Source organism: Zosterops lateralis (assembly GCF_965231275.1).
Source record: "Zosterops lateralis genome assembly, chromosome: 1".
NCBI lineage: Eukaryota > Metazoa > Chordata > Aves > Passeriformes > Zosteropidae > Zosterops > Zosterops lateralis.
The window spans coordinates 87,373,723-87,401,646 of NC_139762.1; the positions used below are offsets into that span (position 1 = coordinate 87,373,723).

At 40.2% G+C, this 27,924-nt stretch overlaps 1 protein-coding gene across 5 annotated transcripts in view; it reads right to left on the bottom strand.

Moving 5' to 3' along the window:
• Window positions 1-27,924, bottom strand: part of PTPN3 (protein tyrosine phosphatase non-receptor type 3) — a 164,343-nt gene that overhangs the window by 113,055 nt on the left and 23,364 nt on the right. Inside the window, exon 1 of one of the 5 annotated variants that reach the window (XM_083860389.1) lies at window positions 14,302-14,371. The exons of 2 other annotated variants lie outside the window; for them this stretch is intronic. Coding sequence is in view for 1 of the 3 variants with exons in the window: in XM_083860388.1 (XP_083716514.1) it covers window positions 10,175-10,181 (7 nt within the window). In the remaining 2 variants the exon portion in view is untranslated. Of the gene's footprint in view, window positions 1-10,174; window positions 10,192-13,203; window positions 13,253-14,301; window positions 14,372-27,924 lie in introns of those variants that run through there. 2 more of the 5 variants (XM_083860390.1, XM_083860388.1) reach the window with 2 other exon arrangements.

Below are 27,924 nucleotides of genomic sequence, written 5' to 3' on the forward strand. Positions count from 1 at the left end.
GGAAGGGAGGCTGGGCGCTGCCTGCCCCGGGCTCAGCGCTGACAGCGACGCTCAAAACCACCAGCTCCTCTATTCTAGGACTAACCCACTTGAAGTCCTTCTCCCCCCTTCCCTGCCCTGTCAAGGGGAGCTGTCACCTAAATTATAATATTTGTAATTGTGCAAACAGTAGTTAATTTTAAATCTAGCTATCCAGAGAAGGGTGACAGCACACCAGCGCCTGGAGCAGCGCTGTTTGAACACGGTCTCTGATGGCTGCAATTATGCTAAGGAGTCGTGAAAAAGTAAGAAACTTCTACATCAAACATCCCTTCTCGAAGGCAAGCACAATGCCAACACCGTGCTGCCCACTTCAAGAGCAGGTCCTAAAATGGTTAGGCGCCAGGAAAACAAAAAGAAGGGCTGATCTAAATGTAAAGAAAATAAAGATATTAAATAATTTAAACAAGCAACAAAGAAAATAAAAAAAATCATTAGCAACACCAGGTAAAAAAATTACAAAGTTTTCATTTAGAGGAATGCTGACCTTGCAACCGTTTTTCTCCCCGCTTGAAACACTTTTACTAGCTCAATGAAAAGGAAAAATAGTATTAAAAACGAACCTGAGGAGTCATTATAAAACAGGCTTGTAAAGTATTTCCATATATATGTACTCCTCTTCTATTGCAAAGTTAAGCACTGGAAACAGGACCTAAAACTTGCTAAATATACTCAAGCCAAATCATAACTAAACCAAGTAGTCTCTGCACCTAATTTTACATGAAAATCAGTCACGGGCTAACATAAAAGGTTTTGAATATTTAAATATACTCTTCTATGAAGTAGCTTATAGGATTTTGTTATCTCCAGTAAGACATCCTTAAGTTCCACTCTGAAAGCCAGGTCTAAATTTTTAGGTCTTCTGCAGCACTATACAGATTTCACGTCGTATATACACAGACATCACCACAGATCTCAGCATTATTTTCTGAACCAGCAGGCAGCAGAATTACCGTGGCAAAATTTGAAAGGCTAATTTGAAATGTCATACAGGGAATGCCAAGAGATTACATTGACTTTGTAACAATTTCTACAATGAACTGCTGGGACAAAACCAAAAAGGCACCAAGAAGGCCAACCACTACAGCTGGCCAGTTTGGGAAACAGATGGACAAATTAAAAAAAACAAAAATCCACCAACAAAAATACCCAGAAACCAACTACAAACAGGATATGTCTACTTCAAAGTGTTTTGAAACAAATATAGCTCCACCATTTATAAGCTTGTCTTAACATGCTCAATTTGTTCTGCAACAAACATATCAATATATATGTTATTTTCATATATATACATATAAATACACAAAATGCACGAGCCATAAAATCTTCATTCAGGTATTCATCATTTACATATAACTAATAATAAAGGGGGGAAAAGTATTTGCTACTGACAGTCAAATGCTTTCTTTTTAGGTTCGAAACTAGGTTTTTAAACACTACTCAAGCAGCATGGTGTGCATCAAGCAAACTCCTTACAGGATGCAACCTCACTAAGAGCTCTTTCTGCTTTCATATAGGTAAAAATAACTGAGTATCAGCATTATAGCTATTTCTCTAATATAGAACAACAATGTAAATTCTTTCTGTAAGTTTATGATTGTGTACTGGCAACAGTATTGCATTGGTGGGCTGATTTCCCACATTTATTTTCAACAGAAAAAATATCCTTTATTTTATCAAGATTAATGTAATTTCCATCATGCTACTACAAATATTTTAGAAAAACATGGCTATATGACCTAGATCACAGAATCATAGAAAAATCTAGGTTGAAAGAGACCTCTGGAGATCATCTGGTCTAACTGTTCTTGAAACTAGGGCTTTAAAATAGATTTTCCAAGGTCCCATCAGGTCAAACCTTGAATACTTACAGCAAGAAACTTCTCTACACAATCTATTCCCAGAGTTAACGGTTCTCAAAGCAAATATTATTTTCTCCCTTATATACAGGCATCTAATTAAAAACAAAAACCCACAAACAAAATTATAAAATCAGGAAACATAAGCACCCTGTAAATAAAAGCAGAATAATAGAATTTAATGTTTGCAGAATATTTATTTCAAGTAACTACAGGTTTATAGTAGATCTAACTGGTCAAGTCCTATATTTATTATTAAATAACTGGGTTATATATCGGTGATCATTTCTGGTGAGTACCTCTGGCACCATCCACTGTCCTAAGAGAGTCAGATAGGCATTTCCAGATGCCTCTGGGCATGCACCCACTACTACTCTCATATCTTAGGGTTCCAAGTTGCCAGCTCTCCAAGCCTGAGCCCTTCCCTTCTTCTCCCAGGCCTTTGTGAATCCCACACATTCCTTCCTACTGCCAGTCTTGCCCAGCCATCAGAGAGGATGTAGAGAGCACCAGTGCAGGTAGTGACTGTACATAAGTCAAGCACCTGCTCACCTCTGCCCTGTGGGCAGAGCAGTACAGACATCTGCAGAGCCTCACACAGAAGTCCCAACCCCAGGGCAGGCAGTAACCTCTTTATATAGCTCACAGCTTGATGTCTTTAAGGAATTATACATATAAAATGTGTTGAAACCAGGAGGGCTGAACATTAGTGGTGCAGGGATGGACAACCAGCACCCTTTTTGAACAGCAAAACTCAGGAGTGGAGTGTTTTTTCGACCCAATGTTGCTTGAGGTCAGCTGACAGCACATCAGAGTTAAGCATATGAAGAAACACAAACTTGCACCTCGTTTACTTGTCACACATCCTCTGACAAAAGGGATCTCGATGGATGGAAAAGGAGGACATTAATAAAGCCAGGCTCCTCATGCTGTCTAAACTTATCTGCTGGTGAGAGGCACATTTGCTGATTGCCTTGAAGTTGCCTCTAATCAATCCAGTAAAACAGGCTTTTTTATTACCCGTGTTAAAAGTTCAACTTTGCTTTATAACATGGAGGTGGTTGTAAAGCCAGTTTTTCTCCACACTGCCAGAAAAGCAAAGCAAACATGCTTCAAGGAGTGCTGTGAGCCATCTCTAAGCAAGAGACACCATTTCACAGCTTCGGGTGCTGGCACGTGGCAGATGAGGACCACTGATACACACAGGGCTCCTGCAGTGCTGTGACCATCTACACAACTGAGGTGACACCTACAGCAATACTTTCTTCAGAGCTTCTACAACATTAGGTCTACAATCAACTTTTGTAAAAAAAGTTATGAGGATAAGCATAGTATCTTGAGCTTAGAAGTAATTTTACTTCATTAAATAAACTAAGCCTTCTGGTCCCTAAAGGGGGACTACAAAAGGAGAGGGAATCTTTTACATGAGCATAATGACAGGGAATGCCCTTAAACTAGGAGAGACTAGATTCATATTAGATATCAGGGCAAAATTCTTTCCTGTGGGGGTGGTGAGGCAGTGGATGCCTCATCCATGAAAGTGTTCAAGGCCAAGCTGGATGGGGATTTGAGCAACCTGTTCCTTGAGTGCAAGGAAGGTGTCCTTGCACACAACATAGGGGTTGGATGATGATCTTTAAGGTCCCTTCCAACCCAAACCATTCAATGATTCTATGATGGTAAGCAGTGTAGGAGACAGACCATGTTTGGTGCTTACATTAATGTGTTTATAAATGTCTGAGGGACAGAAGGCAAAGGGACAAACATGGGCCAAAAAAACCCTACTTTTGCCTTTTGTAAATGAGGTGATAATAAAGCTGCAGTGCTGGACACCTGGGAGACTAAGCAACACGCAGATTTATTTCCTTCATACCTCCATAACAGAGGTTGTAATTATCTTTGGCTGCTTACTTTGACACCCAAAAGAGAAATTTTAAGCCAGTTGTTTTATACTGGGAAAGATTTACTTCCTGGATAATCAGTAAAAAAAACCAACAAACCAAACTAAAACAAACAAACAACCCCCCCAAACAAGTACGACTGTAGTACACAACATGACATTACTCCAAGTCAGTCCAAGGTAGCAGGCACTGGTTAACAAGTAACAGAGGTTGTAACTGATAATAGTAACAAAATCGCTTGCCCCTGAGAGTAATTGATGACAGAGCTAATTTTAGACCCCAATACAACAGATTCTAGAGGCTTGTTTTAAGACCACATTAATTAAGTAATTTCTGAAAATTCTATTTTCAGAGCATATCATCCTTCAAAACTTCTTTAATAAAGGGTCAGTCTTTACTCGTAATCTAAAGAAAATGGGTAACACATAATGAGAAAGGTTGATTTCGTGTATAAAATAATCACAAGTCCTCTGCAATCCTTTTGCTCCAAGAAGATGAGGGGTTGTTTTGAAAAAAACATTATTTATATTGTGTTTTCAGAATCAAGAAGTCAACATAGATTAAGAAGTTATTCCAGTGATCAATTAGCTTTATCAGAATCATAGAATCATTTAGGCTGGAAAAGATCTCTAAGATCCTCAAGTCCAGCCATTAGCCTAGCACTGACACCACTAATCCATGTCCCTAAGTGCCACATCTACATGCCTTTTAAATATCTCCAGGGATAGTGACTCCACCACTTCCCTGGACAGCCTGTTCCAAAGCTTGCTAATTCGCTTGGTGAAGAAAATTTTCCTAATTCTGAATATACAAAACTTCATTTTCTACTGCATCGTTGTTTGACTACCACAAGACCTTTGATGGTTCACAAGTCAGATAAATCTGTTTAGAAACCAAGTATAGTTAGATGAATGACACCCACGGTAAAATCAAATGTACTGCTAGCCCGGTACCTAAAGCCAACATATATTAACATGAAATAAACAGGGTTTACCAGTTTACCACTGATTTTAAACAACTGTGTAATTGCATTCTTCTGTTCATAGCGACAAGGAGAAGTAACTGTGATCCTGTAACTCCATGCAATCTGCTCCAACAAAAATATGATGTTCCCAATTCATTCCAGGGAGATACTACCTGATACACACAGTGCACTGGTGAGAAGCAGAATGCTGTTGGCCAGTTCAGGCTCTGAAACTGAATAGTAACAGGACACTTGCATGACACATCAGTTGTTTGGTACCTTTGGTCAAAGGCACAACATATCACATGAATGAATTGAAAGATTAAACATTTATCTGAAAAATAATAAAGCACTCTCTGTTCAAAAACGGCATAAGACAAAAAACCCCAAAAACCACAAAACATACAGTCCACAACTTTTCCCACTATTAAGCACTGAATCACTTCCTAGTTACCAAGAGCCAGTGTGCTTCCCTTAATCCTGGAGCCTTATCAGCTGCCAAGTGCCAAATCACAGGCTTCCTTAAGAATAGGTACCTTTTCTCCAGATGTGCATTTTCAATACAAATAGGAAGCACACTAACCAAAGCTGCAGAATAAACTTTAAAAACATTGAATTTAATGAACAGAAAGCTACAATCAGGACAGCTGCTTTACTACAAGACCATTCTGGGGAAATATATACAGGATTTTTGGTTTCTTGTCATATTTTGTCATACTGCTCCCTGAATGGTGTGGTCCCACAGAAATTTCCTCTACTTATTAAACTTTCTGGCAACTACTTCAAAGGGAGTTGTAAGGGTGTTGTAAAGTCTGAACAAAACTGAAAGCAGGAAGAAGAAAACATCCCCATAGTGGCTGCAAATATAAAACCCTACACATATGTGCAGTCTTGTTAAAAGCTGTTAATTTAATATACACAAAGTACAGTATCACAAATATTTTCACAAATTAGGAGTTGCCTAATATGTGCATTTTCTCAGTGATACCTTAAATTGCCTATACTTTTGGAGTAAACCAGAAAACATTGATTCCACCCAAAACTGTTCTTCACAATTCCAAGTTATAAACAAATATTGGATTTTTACCACTGGCTTGCAACATCAAATGGTGCATATCTCTCCATGCAGTCTATGCTGTCTTGTCCTGTCTCCAATGCTGTCTTGGTCTACTATTGCATTTTTTAAATTGCTTTATTTAATACATGGGAAACTTACAAAATCATGCTGTGAAGATAGAAAGGTTTATGATCATGAAAACGATAAAGTCTTTCCGTAAAAATATTCCTAAAAGACATGATCTCTTTTCAAACTAGTTATTAATAGAATAATGAACAACACGATTTTTACAGTGGCTTATGCTCTACATGAGTCGAGCTCACCAATGAGTTTCCACCAAGTGAGAATTGTGACATCTTTTTTAGGCGTCTGAGAATATCATGGATGAAATAGCAAAGGGCAGAACAGATACTAAAATTGTAACCAGCTTTATGCTATTATTAATAGAATGAGTGTTCTCATAAACAACTGCAGCAATTCACAAATAGAGAAAATCAAGACTTAAAACTGAGTTATGCGTAGGAAAGGGTGGAAACCTTAATTAAGCAGCAGTAATCTAGGCAACTCTGCGTGGAAGAGGAAATTATCAGAGTTCAATGATTTTATCCCATTAAAGTCTTTCGATAATAACACAATCCACTGACACACTGAGCCCAAAAGTAAGAAGCCAGGGACATCATAAAAGCTTGATCTATACCCTAACTATGAACATAATGCATTCAGTAGGCCAGGATGTTAGACATATGTTTTTAAACAAGTTTCCAAAATGCTTTAATAAATCTTTACTGATACACAGATATATATACACATAAATATGGCTAGAAGCATGTGTAAAAACTAGAATTTATCTCATCCTATAACCTCTGAAACCCAATAAGGACAGCTTGTGCTCACTAGGTTGTTCAATTATGCTTTTCCTTCCTACAGTAAACATGGACTCACATATTCTGAAAGAACAATGTGAAGATAAGGCAAGCTGTACTTTAACATGTGCTAGCTGATCTTCAACTTGACCAAAGTACAGTCTGCTTTATCTACAGGCTCTTATGTGTTAGTTAGAATATCAGCAACACGGTTAAGAAGATACCTTCTTCCAAACAAACCACTAGCATTGAAACTATGGGAATAAAAATATTTGCATATCCTTAACTTCAGATACATGTTCACATTTGCTTCAGTCAAAAGCTGTGCCTCCATCTATACCATTATAATTCCAGAAGCACAATCCTCCCCCCCACCTTTGAAAGAACATGAAAAAAAAAAGTAAAAGAAAAAAAACCACCACCAAATCACAAAAGTTATGAAAAGCATTTAGACTGACACAGATGCTGAAACATAATACAATTGCACATACATCTAATACCTGGGATAAAAAACCTTAAGTTAAAAAAAACCACCAAAATTGCAGGGAAACTGCAGACATCAGACCTCTGCATACTTGGGCCAATCTGTGGGGAACATCCCATGTTGAACAAGAGGATCCATAGTCACAGAAGTGTAGGCAAACAACACAAGAATAACACCACAGTACGAAATCCCATATGTATACAAGTCACAGCTCAGGCTCCCAGCTTTGATTCATAAAAATGCGTCATTGCAGAGAGCGTAACTGTATCACATAACTTGCTAGGGAAATAGCCATGGTTACTCATCACAGCTTGGTGTTATGAACCGCTGGCTTTCCATAACACTGCACACACCAGATTAAAATCTCTCCAGGGGTGGGGGGAGAGGGTAGCAGGAAATCAATGAACAAGATGTCAAATCGTAACTACTTTCATACTTCAAAGTGCAAATAAAACAGCATCTGACTTAGTAGTGAAATACTTCACTGTTGATTTCAGCTTCTTACAGCTGCTCCTTCTCTAGAACTATTTTTAAAAGTCTTGCTCAGACTAAGAAAGGAAAAAAGTCCGGTTCAGAATAAATAATAAATTACTTGAAAAGGGCTTTTTTTTTTTTGCATCTTGTTATGCAAAAAAGGTGGCTTTACTTTGTACACATGCACATTTAATTTGACCTTTAAACCATATTGTTGAGGCCCAAGCCTTGGTTAGGACTACTGGCACCTGTCAATCACCAAAATTAGAGCTACTACTAAAACACTGCAACTGTATTTGCCAGCTATGAAGGCTGAAGCATTTTATGATTTCTCACAAACTTTACCATTACTACTTCTTCAGAAAATATAAAAGTGAAGTATGTTTTGTACTGTCCACCTTAAAATCAGAAATAAAATATTTTAGCTTGTTTGAAAGGTTTTGTGAAGTGAAAGGAAAACTACACAGCAAGTTTTATATTACACTGCAATAGAAGAACAAGGAGTTTGAATCACTTTCTGTACACCCAGTTTTCTTCTTCTTGCAGACAACTTAAAAACACATTGATTTTATTTTCACCTTGAATACTTAAAAACCTCTTGAACTCCTTGTAAAACTTCACCTCTCACTAAGATAAACGCTTGTACAGGTTTGAATTGAGGACTGGCTTGTGCTTCACTTTTTATTAATTTCTTGGAGCAACGTGACTAAATATTAGTGGAAGAGTTCCAAAAACAAAAGTAATGACACAACCAAGAACCCTGTGACTGGTAAGTTACTACCTTAGTACTACACAGTATTGATTGAGAATAATTACCTAACCAATTTTGGAGTGCATTGGCCACCAGCTTGAATTAGAAAGATAAAAGCTGGTTGTTTACAAAGGTGACAGAGTAGGTAGCTGTGACAAGGGGTTACTACCTTGCTTCTTGAAACATACTCATTGAATTGGTCAATACAAGCAAGAATGCAACTTATTAGGTTGGCTGTATTTCAACTTTGTGATGCAGGGAAAAGAACCCATTTCACTTTTGGCAAAACAACACCTTTGAGAAAGCCTAATACTCCTTCAGTTAAAAAAAGGGATTGAGATCACTTATCGTGAAGAGTTCCTCTCAACTCCAAATTCTGAAAAACACAGTTTCCTCAGCAATGTTTTTAGCCATAATCCAAAGCTTGGGACACTCTCTCTCCTCCTAGCATATGCTGCTGTGCTTGTATCAAACCTAAACTTGCCAAGCAAGGGAACTGATGAAATTACAGCCAGTATGACAGATTGACATGTGCTCATAGCACACACCAGCTTCATTGCTTCTGGGATTTCTGTTTTATTTGTAAAACTGCATTACTTGTCTAATGTTCTGCAATCTTCATATTGAAGAGACATTTCCAGAAGTTTAACAGAGGGAACTTAGAGAGATACATCAGACAAGACCACTCCTAATGATTTTCATTTCAAACAGAGGCCATTAGGATAATGTGCTGATTCAGACTTAGGGACCTAGAGACTTTAGAGATCCACCACATTGCTTACACAGTGATATGCTTCTCCTGTTGAATCAATGGTGACAGTTCTTGGACAGAAGAACTGCCTTTCTTAAAAGGAGAAGTATTGTTATTGGATGGAGATACAGGCTGAGAAGGGATAGTAAGACGGTGTGAGACAAGAAGGTTCTCAAACCACAGAAGTGTGACAGACAAAGCCAGAGGAACTCTAAGAGGCAAATACAGTGAAGAGGCAAATACAGTTCTGCTTGTATCTTTTTCAACTTTTCTCTGGAAACTGATTAAAAAAATACCTCACATCTTCCTGAGAAGTACCAGATGGATAATCTGTATTCCAAATATATGTCCAGAGCCCATATTTTGCTTGGACATCTCTAACTTGTAAGCCAAGAGCACGTGAGACTCAAGAGGTGAACAGCAGTGCACCAAGAACCTACAAGGTCTTCAAGTCTCTCTTGATTCCTCCTGATCCAGAAGACAGGAACACTTTGTTACCATTACTCGTGTAATGTCTGGAAATCTAAACCAAAATCTAGCAGAGACGTATGACCAGACTTCAGCATCACAGCACAACTCAAGCAATAAAATTATGGACAAAGTATCAGTGTTTTCTGCAGGGAGAAGGTTCTTCAAGATTGTGAATGCGGTTTGACAATGGGAAGAAAAATTAAGACAAAAAAAAAGCTTTATAAAGCAAAGCTATTAGACAATGCTTTCTATAGTATCTGATTTTGTAGCATTTCATGAATGCAGGGATATGAAAAGAAGAAAGAGAAGGAACACAAAGTCCCATAGGGGGCACGTGACCAAGTTTCATATTACAATGCTAATAATAGAAATTAGAACTACTCAGTGAGGTTCAGTACATGCTGATTGAAGGCAATGGTATCTTAAGGTATGGGGAGATTAGAATAGATTATCTCAAGATATGTCAATAAGAAACTTGCAGCACAACTGTTGCTCCACTCCAACTGCTTGTCTGCCTGCTCTTTCTTCTCCGTAAACACCTTGACAGAATAATAACTTACTTCCCATAAATTCCCAGTTGTCATGAGGAAAACCCACGTACACCTTCTGACTTCAAGGCTCCGAGAACAAGAAAACACCACAGCTCATGAGAAGCATCCAACTCCAAGACAAAACCACAGGCAGAGTACTTCTAGTGGATACTGACACTTCCCTTGCCTGAATTAAGTTCCCTCAACTCTCTCTTAAGAGACAAACCTAATTCAAAGTGACTTGATTGATGCCTATTCAAGTGAGCCATCCCATGCTCCAGTCCAAGGCATGGAATGTTTCCATCAGGGCTAAAATGCCTGAGCTATGGGTTCTCATCAGTGTTGTGCCAAATCCCCCTTGCTGATTAACATCATGCACCCAACACCATGGAACAAAATGTACACTGCACTGCTACACATAGGTAGCCAGAAGAGAAACCAATGCTACAAATACCAACAAATACAAGGAGGAAGCAAAGCAAATATTTTTTGCTTAATATGCTCAAATCTGTAGTTTTGGGAAAACAACTGAAAAAGTGTTGCTGTCTCGTTTTCCTGTGCAAATTTTCAGTAGATGCAACAGAGCAGAGTGTGTTGAGCACAGTAGAGCAGACAGTGTTGCCTCTGACAGAAATCAGTTCTCAAGTTCACAGTTGTGAAGCTTAGGGAATGTGTTTCTCAGTCAAAAAAAATCCAAAAAAAACCCCAACAACTAAAATCAAACCCACACCACAAGGTTTCTATAAAACTTACAATGAACATTTATCACATTTAAAACAATGAGATTGGTAACTGTGGTCCTCATCACCACTAAACTACATTTTACTTTTCACTGGTCAAGTTTTAATGAACAAATACCCCAGGCATAGATGCCAGCATGGCAAATATTATTTATGAAGTGACAAAACAGAAGAATTGCTCACCGTACTGGCATTTAGTCCCCCTTGGAGAATTTAACATTAATGACTTCTGTGCACAAGACTTTTGGTGTTGTACCTGTGTAAGGTTACTCTTACAGTGTCTGTGTAAAGCTATCATTTACCCATCAGTATAAAAATTAGGTCACAGCTTAGAGGAGTGTGCACAACTGTCTCTGCTCTAATACTGATTACTAAAAAAACAGTCCACCCAAGATCTTTAGAAATCAGCTGATATTTTAGACTCCTGGATTGGATGAAAACATGATTTTTCACGTGGTAAGTCATGAACATATTCAAGATGAGATGATACTACCACTAACTTTTTGTAACTTCTTTTTTGTTGCTTCTGTCCACTGCTTTAAGCATATTACACCAATAATATAAAATGATTAATTGAGAAGCAGTTATGGAGCTTTGCAATTTAATAGCATATCACTTAACTATAGTTATATCAGTGTCTTACTTTGTACTGAAAGTATTCTGGAAGCACGAGGGTAAAGAGTTAAGTATTGTGAGGTACAACATGCCACTGTGATACTACCCAAATTTATGTCCTAAAATAATGAACTGTCCCAGTCTTAGAATATGCAAAAAGTTGATAATGGAAACATTAGAAATGCTATTAAATCAGAGAAAGAAAAGAGAGATGACAAATGTTAAGAGTTCTTCCAGGAATCCACTGCCAGCCATATTAGAGTGTTTAATGAAACAAAATTAATCTTATCATCAAAAGTTGGTCCTTCAAATGAGCTGTTCTGTTAAGTGTAGTTTGAACTATGCAAAGTATTACATTTCTTCTTATGAACTAGAAAACAAAAATTTATCAAGTATTTGTCACCAACCTATCAAGACATTTTTGCCACAGGACAATACCAGAGAACATCACCATCATAAAAATTTAGCATTTGTATTGGATTAGTGAGCAAGCCTTTCTAGATATGGTAACTGAGCAGCCCCTTCCTCCCCACAGTTCTGTTTGTTGACTGTTTCCCTTATGATCAAACCCACTCAGCTAATAGGGACAAGTTCTTGTACAACTAGTTTGAGAAAAATTTTGTTTTTAAAAAAAAAGTGAAAGTGCAAATGCCCTCCAAAGCTAAGCAAGTATCCTACACATCTACATTCACTTTTTATAAATAATCTTTCAGTGCAACACTGTGCAAAATTAATACTTTAGTAATATATGTATTTCTACTATAAAGACACTTTGTGATTAACTGAGTATCAGTATCAATATTTAATAGCCTTAAAGAACTAACTTGTTCTGCTTTCAGTTACATTGGTATCAGAGCACTGGCAATTTGTGTGACAGGCTGACGAGTGCCACGGGGGAAGCAACCATCTAGCAGGGAAGAAAAAAAAAAATCCCAACTGTATCTTTGAAAGAGAGGAAAGCGAGGAGAAACAGAAGGAGAGACTGACTAATTACTTTGGATAAGTTCGGTCAAGAGAGGAAACGAGAAGCGCTGCGAGATGAATGAGAATTTTATATTGAAAGAAGTATCCTATTTTACTGCTGTTGCATCTGTTCCATAACACCACTGAGGCAAATAGGTGCTACACTCGACATATATGGACACATTATATATATCTTAGCTATATTACAGATATACTGGATATTTTTGTTATCTCCACAGGGCAAGTCAGCACCCAAAATGCTGAAAGGGAACCGCTGCGGAGCCCCGGCAGCCCGTGGCGGGGCAGCCGCTGGTAACCAGCCTGTGCCCCTGTATCTCCATCTCCGATGCGCGGGCCGGGCAGGGGCAGGGCAGGGGCAGGGCCGCCCTGCGCCCGCAGCGCTCCGCTCTCTCCTCAACACGCCCCAGGCTCTCGGGGCTCGGAAATGTTCCCAAGTCGGGTGCTCTGCCAACGACTTGTGGAGCAAAAACCAGGAATACAGAAGAAGCCAAACTGGCCCTATATTACCCGGCAGCAAAGGGGAGCGCGGGGACGGGACCTTCCCCTGCCCTCCTCCTGTGCCCAGCGCTGAACACGCAGGGCGCGGAGCCCGGCACAAAACGGGGGGACAAGGCGGAGCGGGGCAGCGCCGCCCCCGAGGGCACAGCCCGGCACGGCGGGAGAGGGGCTGACACCCAGCCCAGCCCAGCCCAGCCCAGCCCAGCGGGCACGGCCGCGCACCTTCCCGCTCGCTTTCCCCGCGCCGCCCGCCGGGGCCAGCCTCGCCCCCGCTCTCCCCGGGGCCAGCCGGGCTCTCCGCCGCCCCGCCGAGGTGCGGGAGGAGAGGGAGGAGGAGGGAGGCGCGGGGGCGGCCCCGGCGGCACTGCGGCCCCCGCCTCCCGGCGGCGCTCCGGCGGCGCCAACTTTCCCCGCGCCCCCGCCGCTCCCGCCGCCTCGCCCGGTACCTGCCGCGCCGCCCCGCGCCGCCGCCGCCGCCGCCCCGCTCCCCCGGGGCGCGCAGAAGGCCGTCACGGCCGTCGCGGCCGCCGCCACCGTGCGGACCGAGGAGAGCAGGTGCGGAGCGCGGGACCGCGGAGCCGATCGCGATCCCGCCGCCGGCTCCGGCTCCTGGGCTGGGCTGGGCTGGGCGGGGCGGGGCCATGAGGGGCCCTGAGGAGCGCCCGCCGCCCGCGCCCGCCCCCTAGCGGAGGAGCCAGCGGACGGGCCCGGCCCGGGTCCGGGGCTACTCTCCGCCTCCGCCCCGCTCGGAGCCCTGCGCCGCTTCCCGCCCTTTCCTCAGGAGCAGTGGGAGCGGGGTCACCGCGGGTGACGGAGCTGGGGTTGTTCCCTCGCCCCGGAGCGGCCCTGGCGGGGACCTGCCCCGCCGCCCCCTGTCCCCGCACGGGCCCCTCCCTGCCCAGGGCCGCTCGCGGGCCGGGCCCGCCGGCAGCGCGGCATGAGGGGCCGGCTCCAGAGGCTGGGACGAGCCCGGCACACCGCCGGCTGGCGGACCCTGCCGGGGGACGAGAACCGGGTGTCCCCCGTGCCATCCCCTGGGAAAGTACCAGGGCCGGCACAGGAGGTGCGGGGTGTCACCGCAGCCCGCGGCACGGCCCGCCCGATCGCCTCCCCCGAGGGCAGGTCCGGCCGCCGGCGAGGCGTGGGGAGGGATGCGTGCCTGCCGCCTCCTGCTTCCCTGGCGTCCCTACTCCCCGCCGGGCACCGCGGGCCCAGGGATTACCTCCGCTCCCGCCAGCGGAGTAACTGTGTCACAGCAACCCTACACCCCGGCTAATGAGCTGAGCCTTCCTGCCGCGCTAATTAAGTGAAGCAGAATACCTCGATGGCCAAGCAATCCCCTGGCATGTTTTCTCCAGTTTTAAAGAAAGTTCCAGGTGCTTGGTCCTTGTGCCCTTGTGGCACTCCTGTGCTAGTGCGACTGTACATGAGGTTAATGAAGCAGTCCGGTTAAAGTATTCAGAAAAACCCTCCGAAACTGTGTGACACTTGCATGGTGTTCTCCTGATCTGTTTTGGCCCCTACCTTCAGCCGTCTTTGTTAACCCAGGGATGGGAGCAGGACAGAGTGAACCAATGCACCAACCAGAAGCTCCCTGCAAGAGACCCAGGTCCAGAAGAAAACCCCCCCAAGACAAGCCTAAGAAAAGCATATCAGACTATTCCTTGACATGGCTGTACCGTTTCAAATTCCAAATTGCCATTCCAAGCTTAGTTAGGGGCCTCTTTACTGCAGTACACAGTATCAATACTTCTGCTGTGGAGATGGGGCATTCCAAAATGCAGCTTAGCTCTTGCCATCTGTTTATCTGCACTGCCCTTCTAGCGAGCCATTTCTTGGGATGTCCCGTTCTTGGCTAGTTTGGGGAAAGTAACTTGAAGGCAGCAGCCGCGTTGGAGGCAGAAGAAGGGGAGCCAGTTTGAGCATGTCTACAGAGTACTGCCTATCTGAATTTGAGTACTGGGAGGAGCACAGCTATGTCACAGGTTTTCCCACCAGGTACAATGCCCACTGCTGCTCAGCACAGCTGATTCATAGGATTTTGCAGGTTTCCTACAGGCTTCTCTGAATGGTTCTGTCTTATGCTTGTGTTCACTAACATCTCCCCTGAAAAGTGATTTATCCCAAATGTTTGAGGAAGACATCTAATAATCTAATCTCTCCATTTATTAAAGGTACATAAACTTAATCTTCCATGCATTTAAATCCTAATGGAATATTGACAGGCTTATTCTATTTAACTGTTTCTGAGGCTCAAAGTGAGAATTACTTCACTTGTTAATTCTGTAACATTACTCCAGAATGTGAGCTTATTTAACTCTGGAAGAGTAAGAGCATTGCCATCCCAAATCAACCCGTTAGGTCAGTGGGTTTCCACCAGAACCTCTCCTACTTAATAATTAAGCATTAAACTCATCTAACACTGTGTGTCCCATGGAAAGAAGTTAATTTTTTTTGATACTTGGCGTTTTCCAAAGCACTTTGCAAGCAATAGTCGTCATCTTTTCCTTTAGAGAGAATGCAGGAAAATGGTGCTACATAACAAATACACAAAGTGAGCGCACCACCAAGGGGCAAGCTGCTGCTCCTCATATTGAAGGTTACTGCATCTTGCCCTTCACATAGTCCCATGTAATACTGTAAGAGCATTAATTCAGAGGCATGAGAGCCTATCCATTCCAATTAATCACAGTCAGGGCCTGATGACTTTAGAGATGAAATACGAGTGTATCATCAGGCTTTTGATTTAGTGGTACAGTTCCTGGACTCAGGTCCAAATCTGTGCAGCAGAAAACTCTCATTACAAACATCAGAAATTCTACTGCTGGGCCTTGAAGGAAATATGTAATCCCAGTCTTCCCCTGAGTTAAAACTATTACGTATTTTATCAAGTGCTATCAGTCATCCCAGTGAAGAAGACTATCCCCCACTTTCGATTGGGAGTTGCAGATTAAATAGGAAATAATTTTCTATTGCACACAATTACTTTCAGCTCCAAAATTCTGTTCTTGGAAAGCACTTTCCCAAATTCCTCGACTTTTTGGAAAGGCAGAAAATCCTACAGTGGTTAAGAGCATGGAAGAGAAAAAAGAATTTAATACCTAGGATTGCCACAAACGGGATATCATAGAAGCACACACTCTCTCACCAAGAGATTATTTGTCCCTATAAATGTAATATCAGCTTATAGCAAACACTTCTTCTGTGTGTGAATCATCTTCTCATCACCTACTTGTTAAAGTTGTGCTAAATTAGATAAATATTGATTAATTCAGTGTAATTCTTCCTATCACATGATCAAAAATGTGGACGAGATACTAATTCTATGAGAATAACGACTTCAAGTTTAAAAGAAAAACCAGTACTTCTCTAATAATAATTACACCCCAAATAATTACATTCTTGCATAGTTGTAACAGAAGCAGGATCTCTATAAGAAAAATATTTGGCAATCTGAGTGGTGTTCACTCTGCCTTAGAGATAGATCTGCATATGCAAGCACAGAATAAACTTCTCTCCAGAGAATAAACCTCTCTTCCAGAGACACTGAAGTTCTAACCACTGTCTTAATCTCAAGTTCACAAGACATTTAAAAACATAAACTAACTGAACTTTCAAAAAAAGCCCAAAACCCTAAGTGGCTGAAAGTATGTTCACATTATCACAAAACACCAGTTCAAGTGAATACAGACTGGGAGTGTGAATACACACAGACAGTGAATGTTCCCAGCAGTTAGACAGTAAATTGTCTGGCCGAAGTAATTTATGTGTTTGCACAGTCTTCATGGATATTGTCCTCCTCCCACACTTTGGCTGATGTTTCTGAAAGTGCTTACATTTACTTACAGGCATGTATGAGGCAAGTCCTGTGCTGATTCATGAAATATGTATCGTGAAATATTGGTTAAACAGAGTGGAAGAGTGCTGGAAAAAATTGGCACTGGGGATGTGCCTACAGTGTTGCACTTACACCTAAACAGTGAGAGTTGTACCAGACTTTGGTACAACTTAGTAGCAATCTAATAAATTAGTGGCATCTTAATCCAATTAGTGGCATCTAATAAAAATACTTGTAAAAAGTATTTCTAAGGGAAAGAGTGAAAGTACAATCAACTCAGCCATTTAAACTTCAATACATTAAAACATGTAGCTGGGAAATTACTTTGCATGTACAAGTATAAAAAAATTAAGTAATTATTTTTTTATCTACTTTGATTGTCTGATCAGTAGTGTACTGAATATGTATTTACATGACTGTTGGCCTTTCTGTTAACAACAAGCATTCATCTCAAATTATCATTTTGGCACAGTCTTCCTTTACTGCTCCTTATGGCCATTCAAAGGTTTCCTCTTATCAGTAATATATAATGACTGTAAGTTATGAAAGGGGAGACATATTTCTGGAACTCTCAAAAAAATTTTTTTTTCATTCACCTGTAACAGTTATTTCCCCACTCCAGGACATATCTTTTATAATCTCAAAAAGTATGATTCATGGGAAAGAAGTGTCAAATAATTTTTGTTTTGTTTAAAATTTGCAAATGTTTTACATTTAGAAATTAACCATGAAAAGCATATTTAAATGAATCTTATTTAAATCAACCCAGTATATATATTTAATATAGCTGCACAAGAGAAGCAACACGTATTATGCTAATATCCTGTAAAACATATTTAGTTCCTTTCAGAATTACCACTCCCTGAAGTAAAACAGGAGTCCATTTTAAGTTCTGCATCATTTGAATTTGAGATGGAGCATTGAAGAAAGCTGCTTTAATTGAAGCTTAAAAGATATGGATTTGAGCCTTTAGGAAGCGTTGGGCACTTTTCTTGTCGTTCTGGTTGATTGATTTGCATGATGTGGGTGGGGAATGTTGTTGATCAGGCTGTCCATTTTAATTTTGTACGGGTTGTGTCAGCTTTAAAGTGAGGGGCAAGCATACAAGCTTTAGTATAGACGCTCTGCTGCAGGCCAAAATAAGTAAAATAGCACTATATATACTCTTGAAAAGTGTGATATTTAAGTCAACTCAGAATATCATATGCTGCAATACATTATTTTTAGTCTCATATTGAGTAAGTGCCTTCTCTTTTTTTTCTTTTCATGATTCACATGTATATAAACAAAGTGGAATGAAAGTCTTTAAACCTCAGATGTCACTGTCCTGGTTCCTTGAGAAGTACTGTTCTGAATTTAGCAGACAACCAACAAGCCTTAATGATGAGACTTGAGATGTCCCCTAAAGGAAAAAAAAAATCAAAAAAAACACAAACCTTAAAGCTTATTTTGCTCTTCTGATTTACATTGCAGGGCATGCCAAATTTGGCTGTCATCCTGTGTCTTACCACTGCCTGATATCCTATGAAATCACTCTACTTGAGAGAGGCTGGATCAGTCGCCTAATTTGTTGTTATATAAACAAATTGCAACCAGATTTATTTTTTAAAAAGGCAGAACTCTGCCCTTGCAAATTATTTGTGAACCATTTCTACCCAGGGTGTTTAACCAGATAACTGTTCCTGCTGCATTGCTTGTGATACTGCTGTGACCATTGTGAAAATCAAAAGCACCTTCCAACAGATGGCACACAGGCCAATTAGTGACAGCAGTGCTTCTGCGTTACTTGGTGTCCTGTGAGAATGGAACAAAAAGCCTTCCCTTTTGCCTGTGCTGTCATACACTGGTGTTCATTAACACTCAAAAATGGGGAAAAAAACCCCATCACCAAAAAAACAGGTCTCTCTTCCCACTCACTCCCCACCCATGACAAGGAAACTATGTTTCAGGAGATGAGTAATAGAGCCGCTTTTTTTCTAAAGGTTAAAATCAATGCAAAAAATAAAACCTTAACTATACTTCTATTAAGAGGTTCTTAATGAAATGTGCAAATGCCTCAACATTTTTGTATTCAGCACAATTCAGTCCAGTAGCACATGGGGTTTTAATGTACCTAAGGGGAGAAGACATAAAGAATTAGGTCTGGAGTCTGGGGAAGTCAAAAGCTTGACTAGACTAATTGATTTTGCAGGCTGATGTTTTAAAAACCTATACACTGAAAATAATAATGAGTTCCTTTTTTGGAGGGATGAGAAGAAGATCTAAATTTAACTATGAACTTTCAGTAACTTTCAGTAAGTATGAGGTATTTGGCTCCAGGTATTTAGGATATAAAGCAGCTGGAGAGATTATCCTCCTATGAGCCCTCCATGTCTCAGATATGTCTGACCCTATTTGTTGTGACAGGCACAAAAAACCAGAGTGTATCAAAGAACTTAAAAGCTGAATGTTGTAGCGTTGAACATAAAGACACCTGGATCTGGAGTAAAATCATATATTCCGCTCTTGGGCTGCTTCAACGAGGTACACAGGGAAAGTTTTCCAGCTCATGTTGAATTAGAGAACTGCCAACACACTGAATCAGGAGTGCTTGATCACTGTCTTCAGCAGAGGGATGCTGGTGTGAGGGGTTGGAAGTGCTCCCTACACAGGTACCTGTTAAATCTCACATCTCTGCCTCAGGTGCTCCAGAGCAGCACTTCTGTTCACTTGGGATCTGTTTCCACAAGTGTACTCTTGAGTGTAGGTAGGATTTATGTCCCTGATTTCTAGATTCTTGGACCAGGTATTCTCCAAACTGTGTTTTCACAGCCCTGTTACTGCAAATGTGAGTGTGGGCAGGAGTGGAGCTCAAGGGACTAAGACCATGCATTGCCAGCCCCAGGTGCAACCCCAAGGCCTGTAGTTTGTTGTTTAGTAAACATTAAGGGTTGTAATGCAGGAGTTTTAGATTTAGTCCAAATCCCATTCTAGACTTTCTAAATACCCATGTTGTACCTGACTTTTCATACTGTCCATACTTGTGAACTAACTCTCATGAGAAATAAGCTTATGCTCTGAAAAGACTGTCATCAATCTGTGGATTACACACATAGAGAAGAATTGAAAGAGATCAACTCAAAGATGTTAAAATAATTCAGATTTATAATTCTGACCTCCTGGCAAAGTCATAAATTACAACATCCTTTTAATATTGGAATATTACATATTCCTTGTCACAAAGCTATCTTTTTGGAGGTTACTGAACTGTGTTAAAATATTTGCCACTTTTGAGAAGAAACATAACCTCCTGATTTTCTTCCTCTTTGTTACAAGACCATTTCTTAAGTTCAACATGATTTCTCAAAACTTAGACTTCGAGGCAGCACAAAGCTATCCAGACAATGGTGTTGAGTTTTCTTGTTCCTGAATTACCTGGTGAAAGAATTTGCAGTGAAGCTGGTGCCCTTGCAAGGCAAAAATAGGAAAACAGTCTCTTAGGTGCTGCTTTAGATACTTAGGTTGACTCATTCCTGTCCAGAGTAAATAGGAAGAGAATTTATTATCCAGGTCCCAGCACTGCAGTCAAGTGCTCTCTTTTCTAATTATTCCAAGCAGAGCGAGACATGTTTTGCCATGAGTGACCAAGTGCCTTAGCAACCTTTAGAAATGCTTTAGTTAGAGAAATAAGCCTAATCATTATCTCCTACTTTCCTAGAAAAAAAATGAATGCCAGCATTTCTAGATTAGATATGTAATAATAGTGGCATCTAATGGCTCTGAATCCTCAGGATGGTGGAGGAGGACATGCTGATTTTTAAAGGGTCACACGTAGGTGTTTTGCTATTTTATTAGGAAAGGTAGGAACAAAACAAGGATTTTGGGTGCCACTAGGCACCTAGTTCCAGTGGGATCTGCGGTTTTTGATGCTCAGATGCATGTGGATCCTGTGTGGAGCTAGTTTGCTGATGTGAAGAGTTTGTGTACCCTTGGCTGACTACCATCCCTATAAACAAATATATAGCACTGTCACGTGTTCTTCTTTTCCTGTCTTCCACTCCATGTGGATTTTTTATAATTCTTGAATTACAATATGACATAATCACCAACATTTCCTGTGGCAGCACTATATCTCTGTAAAGCCTGATAGCTAACAGAAACTGTTTTCGAAGCAGAGCTGATCTCATTGCTGATGCTTGTCCATAAAGATGTTTTGGCATGATAAGATTCTCTACAAACTGTTGCGTTTGTTATTGAAACAAACCTTAAGTTTTAATATCTATTCAAAAAGGAAAAGAAAAGAGATAGTAACTTCTTTACTGGATGGAAATGGCAAAACAAAAGGATTTTGGAAATTTTCTAGTTGCTGAAAGACTATTATAAGTATGGAAAGAAACAAATTAGGCTGATAAGAGTAGGATATTTGGCCTTTATCAAATGATTCCTGATGCTTCTCTTCCACACCTTTCTTTGTGAAAGCACACACTGAACACGGCTGTAACCTGGTATCCTGCTATCTGGAAATTTCAGATTAGACTCTGTTAAAAAATTGTCAAAGAACAGACCACAAAATAAAGGGGTGGGGGTGGGGAGAGGAAGGGGAGGTGGCAGTGGTTGCTTACAGTGGGTTGGAGGCTGCTATTCTGGTCAGGGAATTATTTAGAGCAAAATAGCTACAATTATAGGTAGGGAATATAAATGGAAATTTGAATGAAATATATACAGTTATATGACCCACTAATGACTCCAAAAAAGGGCATAAGATGGATGAGTCACTGAGTTTTAAATATAGTTCCCTACTGCAATAGTTTTATCATCAAACAAGGCTCCACTTGGATTAAAGGGAAGTGAGGGCTATATGATGGGGTCCTACAGCTATGCCTCAGTGACAACAAAGGTGAAGGCTACACAAGTTGTTTCCATTATAAGCAATATAAGAGAGAAGCATTTGCAAAAGGGTGACTCAGATCAGAGGGCTTTCGGTTTGACTCTGCTACAGTAGTTCAGATAAATGCGCTCGTTATTTTCTATAGCCTGTGACCTTTCCTGATTCATAAATAGTAACATTTATTTTTCTGCACAATATTTATTTTAACACTGTTACTATTGATTTCACTGTATTTCATCATTTGTTCCAGTTGTAAAGTTAGGCTCACTTACTAATATAAGATCAGTAGCTTTCTAAAGGCAAAGAAAATAGCAAAGCTGTGCTAGGATTTTAACAGCTGGGAACAGAAATAGCCTTTGACACAATGCATTTAAACTATTTTTTTTACTATGTGACACAATTTGTTTTTAAAGAACTGTGATGTATCTTACAGACACATGTCTGGCAAAGCATAGTCATTAGAGAGGTAAAACAAACATAATGACCTCTGCTTTGCTGGCCACCAAAACAGCACAGGCAAGGAAGTGAAGAATTTTTAAAGGTCCTTTGGAAATATAAACCCAGAGACTATATTGCAAATGTTCTTCCTATCATTTGCAGTGCTGTCTCTGAAGGTCATTTCTAATTTCAGTCACAATTTGCATGAAGTGAAAAAGTAATTCAGATAGACTGCTAAAAGGTTTGTGGGTTTAAGGGATCATATATTGCTATAAGAAGCTTCTGAGTGCAAATATGCAGAAATAAGTCACACAACTTCAAGAGATTTTCTTTGCATATTTGAAAAAATGAAAGGAGACTTCAAAATAATGATTAAAAAGGTAACCTATTTTTTCCCATTTTCCCTCTTCTGCATCACATATACATATTTCTAAAGAGATGAGAAGAATGAATTCCATTGCTGCTCTGCTGCAAATGACTGTAGAGACAAATTTAAACAATGATTTATTTCTCAGAATAAATAAAACAAACAGCAACTTTCTTTCCCCAGAAATTTTGGCATTATTTGCTGATATGAAACCACAAAAAACCTCTGGTATTTAAAAGCTAGTAGGACCCCGATCCAGACAGCCTTTCTCCTGTCCACAGCTTGAATGAATTGTCTTACTCTCAGGAGCGAACACAGGACAAGAGCACAGAGTTTGCCCTTTGTGTGGGTGACTACTGTGGAGCATTGCCCAAGCTCATCCTGTCAGAGCAATACACCTCAGAGTTTAAGCTGCCCTTCAATCCCTGGTTTAGCACAAGCTTTTTATGAGCTCTCTGGTAGCTCGTTAATGGAACAGTTTACATTGATTATAATGACACCAAAGAAGTAATTAAGGGGGAATATTTTAACTGTTCCTGAATTTAACTTGTCCTGTGTTGCTATTCAGATCATCTGGTATGTATACAACCTCACCTTGAAAACATATATGTAAAGGTAGAAGGTAAAAGATAAAAAAGTAGATAAAAGTAGTACAGAAATATAACAATATTGTATGTGAGAGGGTGCAGTTCTGGCTGATTTCTCTCTGTCAATACCAAGACAACTGTTACATGCAAGAGTTTCTTTGAGTTAGCATTGTTCAATAAATTCAACCTTGGCAACTGTGCTGACAACCAGCATCAGGGTTATAGACCATAAATCCATAAAAATCCTTTCTCTCATCTATTGTTAGATGGGAGAAAAAAATAGGGAAATTCGGGAAGTGCAGCTCAAAGAAATGGAAGAGATATAGCAGGCCTGAAGCAAATGCTGAAGAGCTTGCGATCTCCCCATGCTTATGTGATGGGTCCTAACAACAACATTGGCATTTCCTGCAAGTCACATTTGTCTGGGAGTCTTTGGAGATTTGTGACAGAGAGAGCAATGCATCCTTTCATCTGTAACCTGTGTGTGCCTTTTAGGAGTTTCACAGGTCTATCCAGGTATCCCTTGCAGTTAAATATCTTAGTGTCTCTTCCATGCACTGAGATAATTGCCACCATGGAAGATGTGTGTATTACATGCTTAGACATATACTCATGAAAATCTAGTAATTTTAAAAGCATGCAGTTTCAAATAACTCACTTGCATAATGTTCATAACTGAGTGTAGAATTAAATAAGATTTGTAGTCCATGCCAGACCAAGAGTGTTCTAGTACGCCAAGTATTTTGTAGGAGACCAGATGTAGAATGCTATTGCCATTAACTTTGCAATATCAAACTTCATGCAAAAGTTTGGTTGATACCCTCAGCACCAAGTACCTAAATATTAATGGCACTAGCACAGATTTTCACATCAAAAGCATGCAAACGTTCAGAACTAGTTATTTACTTTTTATAGTTAAGACCTAGAAAAAGAGTCTTAAGTAAAGACTCTTTAAGTAAAATATTATAGCTCTAAATTTTTAGAGACTTATTATAAGGAACTTGGTAAGTTTCATTCAAGAATTATTTGAAGAAATTGACAGTGATCTATATAACAATGGAGTAAAACTTATGCCATTTTCATATGAAGGTAAATGCTTTTGAAATATCTTTTGTGTACTTTGTGTAACAAAGAGAACTTGTTTCAATACAATATTTCATACTGAAAATAATATTTTGCCAAGGGTATAGAATATGAAGATTGATTTTCATTAAAATTTTCAGTCAGGCAGGCCTTGGTATATATTAAAAATCAATAACCATTTTAGTGTCTTTAAATCTTATTTATTCCTATTCTAATAGAGAGTGGGAATAAGAAGCTCCCCTGGTGACAAAACTACTATCTTTGTATTGAAATGGGTATTAAAAAAATCACGTTATGTACTTAGGGACTCTAAACTGCACATGTCCAGGTGCTTTATTCTGTGCCCATGAAGATGCCCATGGAAACAGAAGAGGACTGTTCATGTGTGTGAAGTTAAAACACGTCTAAGCACTTGTAAGCTTAAGGTCTAGTTTTAAAAATTCATTATGAACCATCATTTTATTGCCTTTATATTTCCCGTGAAAAGAGGATTTGATACGTTAATCATTTATTTTTTTAATCAGACAAAACTTCTCTGTAACTCTACACATTCCAGGAGAGAAATGAAATGCAGAAAATAAAAATCACTGTCAGCCAAATTGTGTAGGAAGTTTTCTATGGGACATGTTTTTTTAATATCTTAAAGCCACTCCTCCAGATTGTATTTCAGGGACAATACGAGAGTTTAGACTTAGAAAGTGACACCAGAGATCTAAGCACTGGAAGGCATTGCCTGTCAGTCACTTCCAAGGACAACTTGAAAAGGATTAATGCAACTAAATAAATTGAGCATGAACTCAAAAACTTGGTAAAGTTGAGTCATAGCAAATATTTCTATGATGCTGACTGCCTGAGAAACCAAGCCTTTCTGTTTCATAATGGCACAAACTACTTTTTAAAACAGTCAACAGTGCTGTTTTCTGGTAATGCAAAAAATCTTCCTTTATACAGAAGACAGGTTTGTGATTTAGTCCACCTTAAAATGCAGGACCATACTTGCCCACACACTGTATTTTTTATTTATTTTATCATTTGCAAAAATGCAACGTGAGGAAATGGCTTAAAAAATAAATGACTTGAAAGGAAAAAGACAATTTGGTCTATAGATGAGTGAGGTTCCAGATGTAATTCTAGGGGTTTTTTTTTTCTGAAAGAAAATTACCTTAAAATTAACATAAGATGGTGTGATCAACCAAATAAAGCTTTCCATTCTGAAACTGCAACATGAGGGGTTTGAGCATATGAAAGGAAGGAAAACACTTTTAGTATGGCCATACATTTAGCTCAGAATGAGCAAATAGATTATATTTAAAGAATGCTTTTTCTGGTGACCAGCAGTGAGGTTCAGAAACAAATCCCTTAAACCACTATTATTAGCCATCTCAGAGGAGAGAGATATTTTATCTGACTCTGCCCCAGTTTGAAGACCTCTCAGTAATATGAATAAATTGATGTAAAATTATATGAAACTCATTTGTCCTAATTTCTAGGGCCTACTAAAGAGACTCATATTGCAAGTCTAATCTAAGGAATGATGCTTTAGAGGGGTAATCTCCTGCTCCTAAACATAAAGCTTTCTTCCCACCAGCTCTTCTCCTTTGCCCTAGAGAGGTTGTGATTCTATTTTATATTTCCAATATAAATGAAAGTCTATCATCTTAATAGTAGTTGGGAACATTTAAAATTCAAGATACAGTTTCTACATAACGCCAGAATTATATTGAGGCACAGCCTACAAGCACCACTTTCTTGCTGCATTAATTAATTTGGAGACAATCTAGGTGTGTACTCCTAGTTCAATTTACATTCAGTTAAATGGCTAAAGAAAAAGATGGTTTGGTTTGAGGTTTTTTTCTGAGGTGACAACCTTCCAGAAAATACTCTTCTTCAGAAAACTGCTGCCTATGTTTTCAGTACCTTGGAAAACTGATGGAAATTACCAGAAATGTGTGTCACTTAGAAGAAAAAAAAAAATTAAGAAACCTGTGTCAAATTGTAGTGTACCATTTCCAAGGATGGCACCACAGACTCATGAAGATTTAAGAAAAAAACCTAAAATGAAACAAATCCCATGGTGCCCTGAGTGGTTTTGAAAGAGTGTGAGCTAGGAAAACCACTAGTCTTTAAAAGACAAAAATACTGTGGATTTCTGCCAACATTGTCTTTCTAGGTTTGTATCAGTCCATATTTCCCCTGTCTTTCTGTTGGCTATTTGCCTTCTTAGTACCTTAACTAAAGGGTAAAGTATAAAGCTATACTTGGCTAGCAGGTCATACTGATGAGTCAGTATAAACTGCTTTCTTGGAGGCCAAAAATACCTTTCTTATGATGGAATCATAAGATAATCATTTTATTTAAATTGACAACTAGTACTTATACGAAGTGTCCATGCTAAAAAATAATGGTCTGGATACTTGAGACACAGAGGAGACAGAAGAGCTCAGGCATTGCTTCCAGTGACATCCAGTCCAATGGATACCTGTCCAAGGTAGCCGCAAAGTTTACAGGTTTCTATAGGATTCTGAAGCGTGAAACTCAAGAAAGCAGACTTTGTAGAGAGTAGTAAAATTTCATTAGATGAACTGATAGACCAAGCATGCTGTGTAGCATAGATTCTCTGCAGTGTGTACAGCAATGTCTCTTTTCTAAACAGAAAATACATCACTTCCATTTCTGCATGCATTGTGAGGATTTTAATAGGTCATTTACGGTGCGTAGAAAATTGAAAAGAACAGCATAAAGCTCCTGCTCAGCCCTGCTCACTTTCTAGCACTACAAGTCAAGAACAGCACATTCTTACTTTGGATGCAAAAGGAAATATCTGTTGAATAAAGTCAACACTTGAACTGAAGAGAGGGTGTGAACAACAGTAGACGAGTATCTGTGAGTAATTTTGTGCATGAATATGCTGGTTGTGGGAGAGGAGTGCTGCCTTGCAGGTGGGTAACTCATGGATGAGTCAGGAGCAACTCTGGTGACAAACCTGCAGGAAGTGTAATTCGCATAAACCATTCACACTTAGAGTTCCTTCGAGAGAATGTATGTCTGCAACACCAAATACTCTGCCTATCCACAGCCAACAAAATCCTTCACAAATCAGGGAGCTGAGAACAGTCAGACCACAAGAGCAAAGCCTGTGAAAGTGGCCTCAAGTTACTAAAAGAAAGTCACAAACAAAATGATCATTCTCCGAAAGAGCTGAGAGAAAGAAAAGAACCCACAAAACAAAAAACCCAAAAGAAAACCAAAAAAACCCCCAAACCCTCTCAGAGTCCTAGCACTTCTGAGAGTTCATAAGGTTATGGAAATGCTGCTGCAGGTTTTGTTTCCTTTTCTTTCCCCTCTAAAAAGGGAAGAGAGAATGACATAAACATAAAATTATCTTTAACCTGAAAGGAATTAATTCACCAGCATGACTGTAAGGCAGTTTTCCCCCGTTCTGCTGGAGGAAGAGGCTGATGCGCTCCTGCACAAGTCCTGTGCCGCCCTCTGGTGCCCGCGGCCCGTCTGCGCCTCCCTCGCCGGGAGCAGGGCAGGGCGGGGCGCAGGGGAAAGAGGAAAAATGCCATTGCTGCACAAAGTGCCGCTCCTGCCCGTGCTGCTCTGTTCACCTTGGGTGGTACTTACACAGGCTTGCACCTCCGGGGAGGCGCATTCCTTCCTTTGCTGGAGGTGTGCCCTTTACGTGAACCCGGACCTGGGTGTCCCCGGTAATCCTGCAGCTTCCTCTTCCCTGAGCAAAGCAGTTTTTATAAAGCTCCAG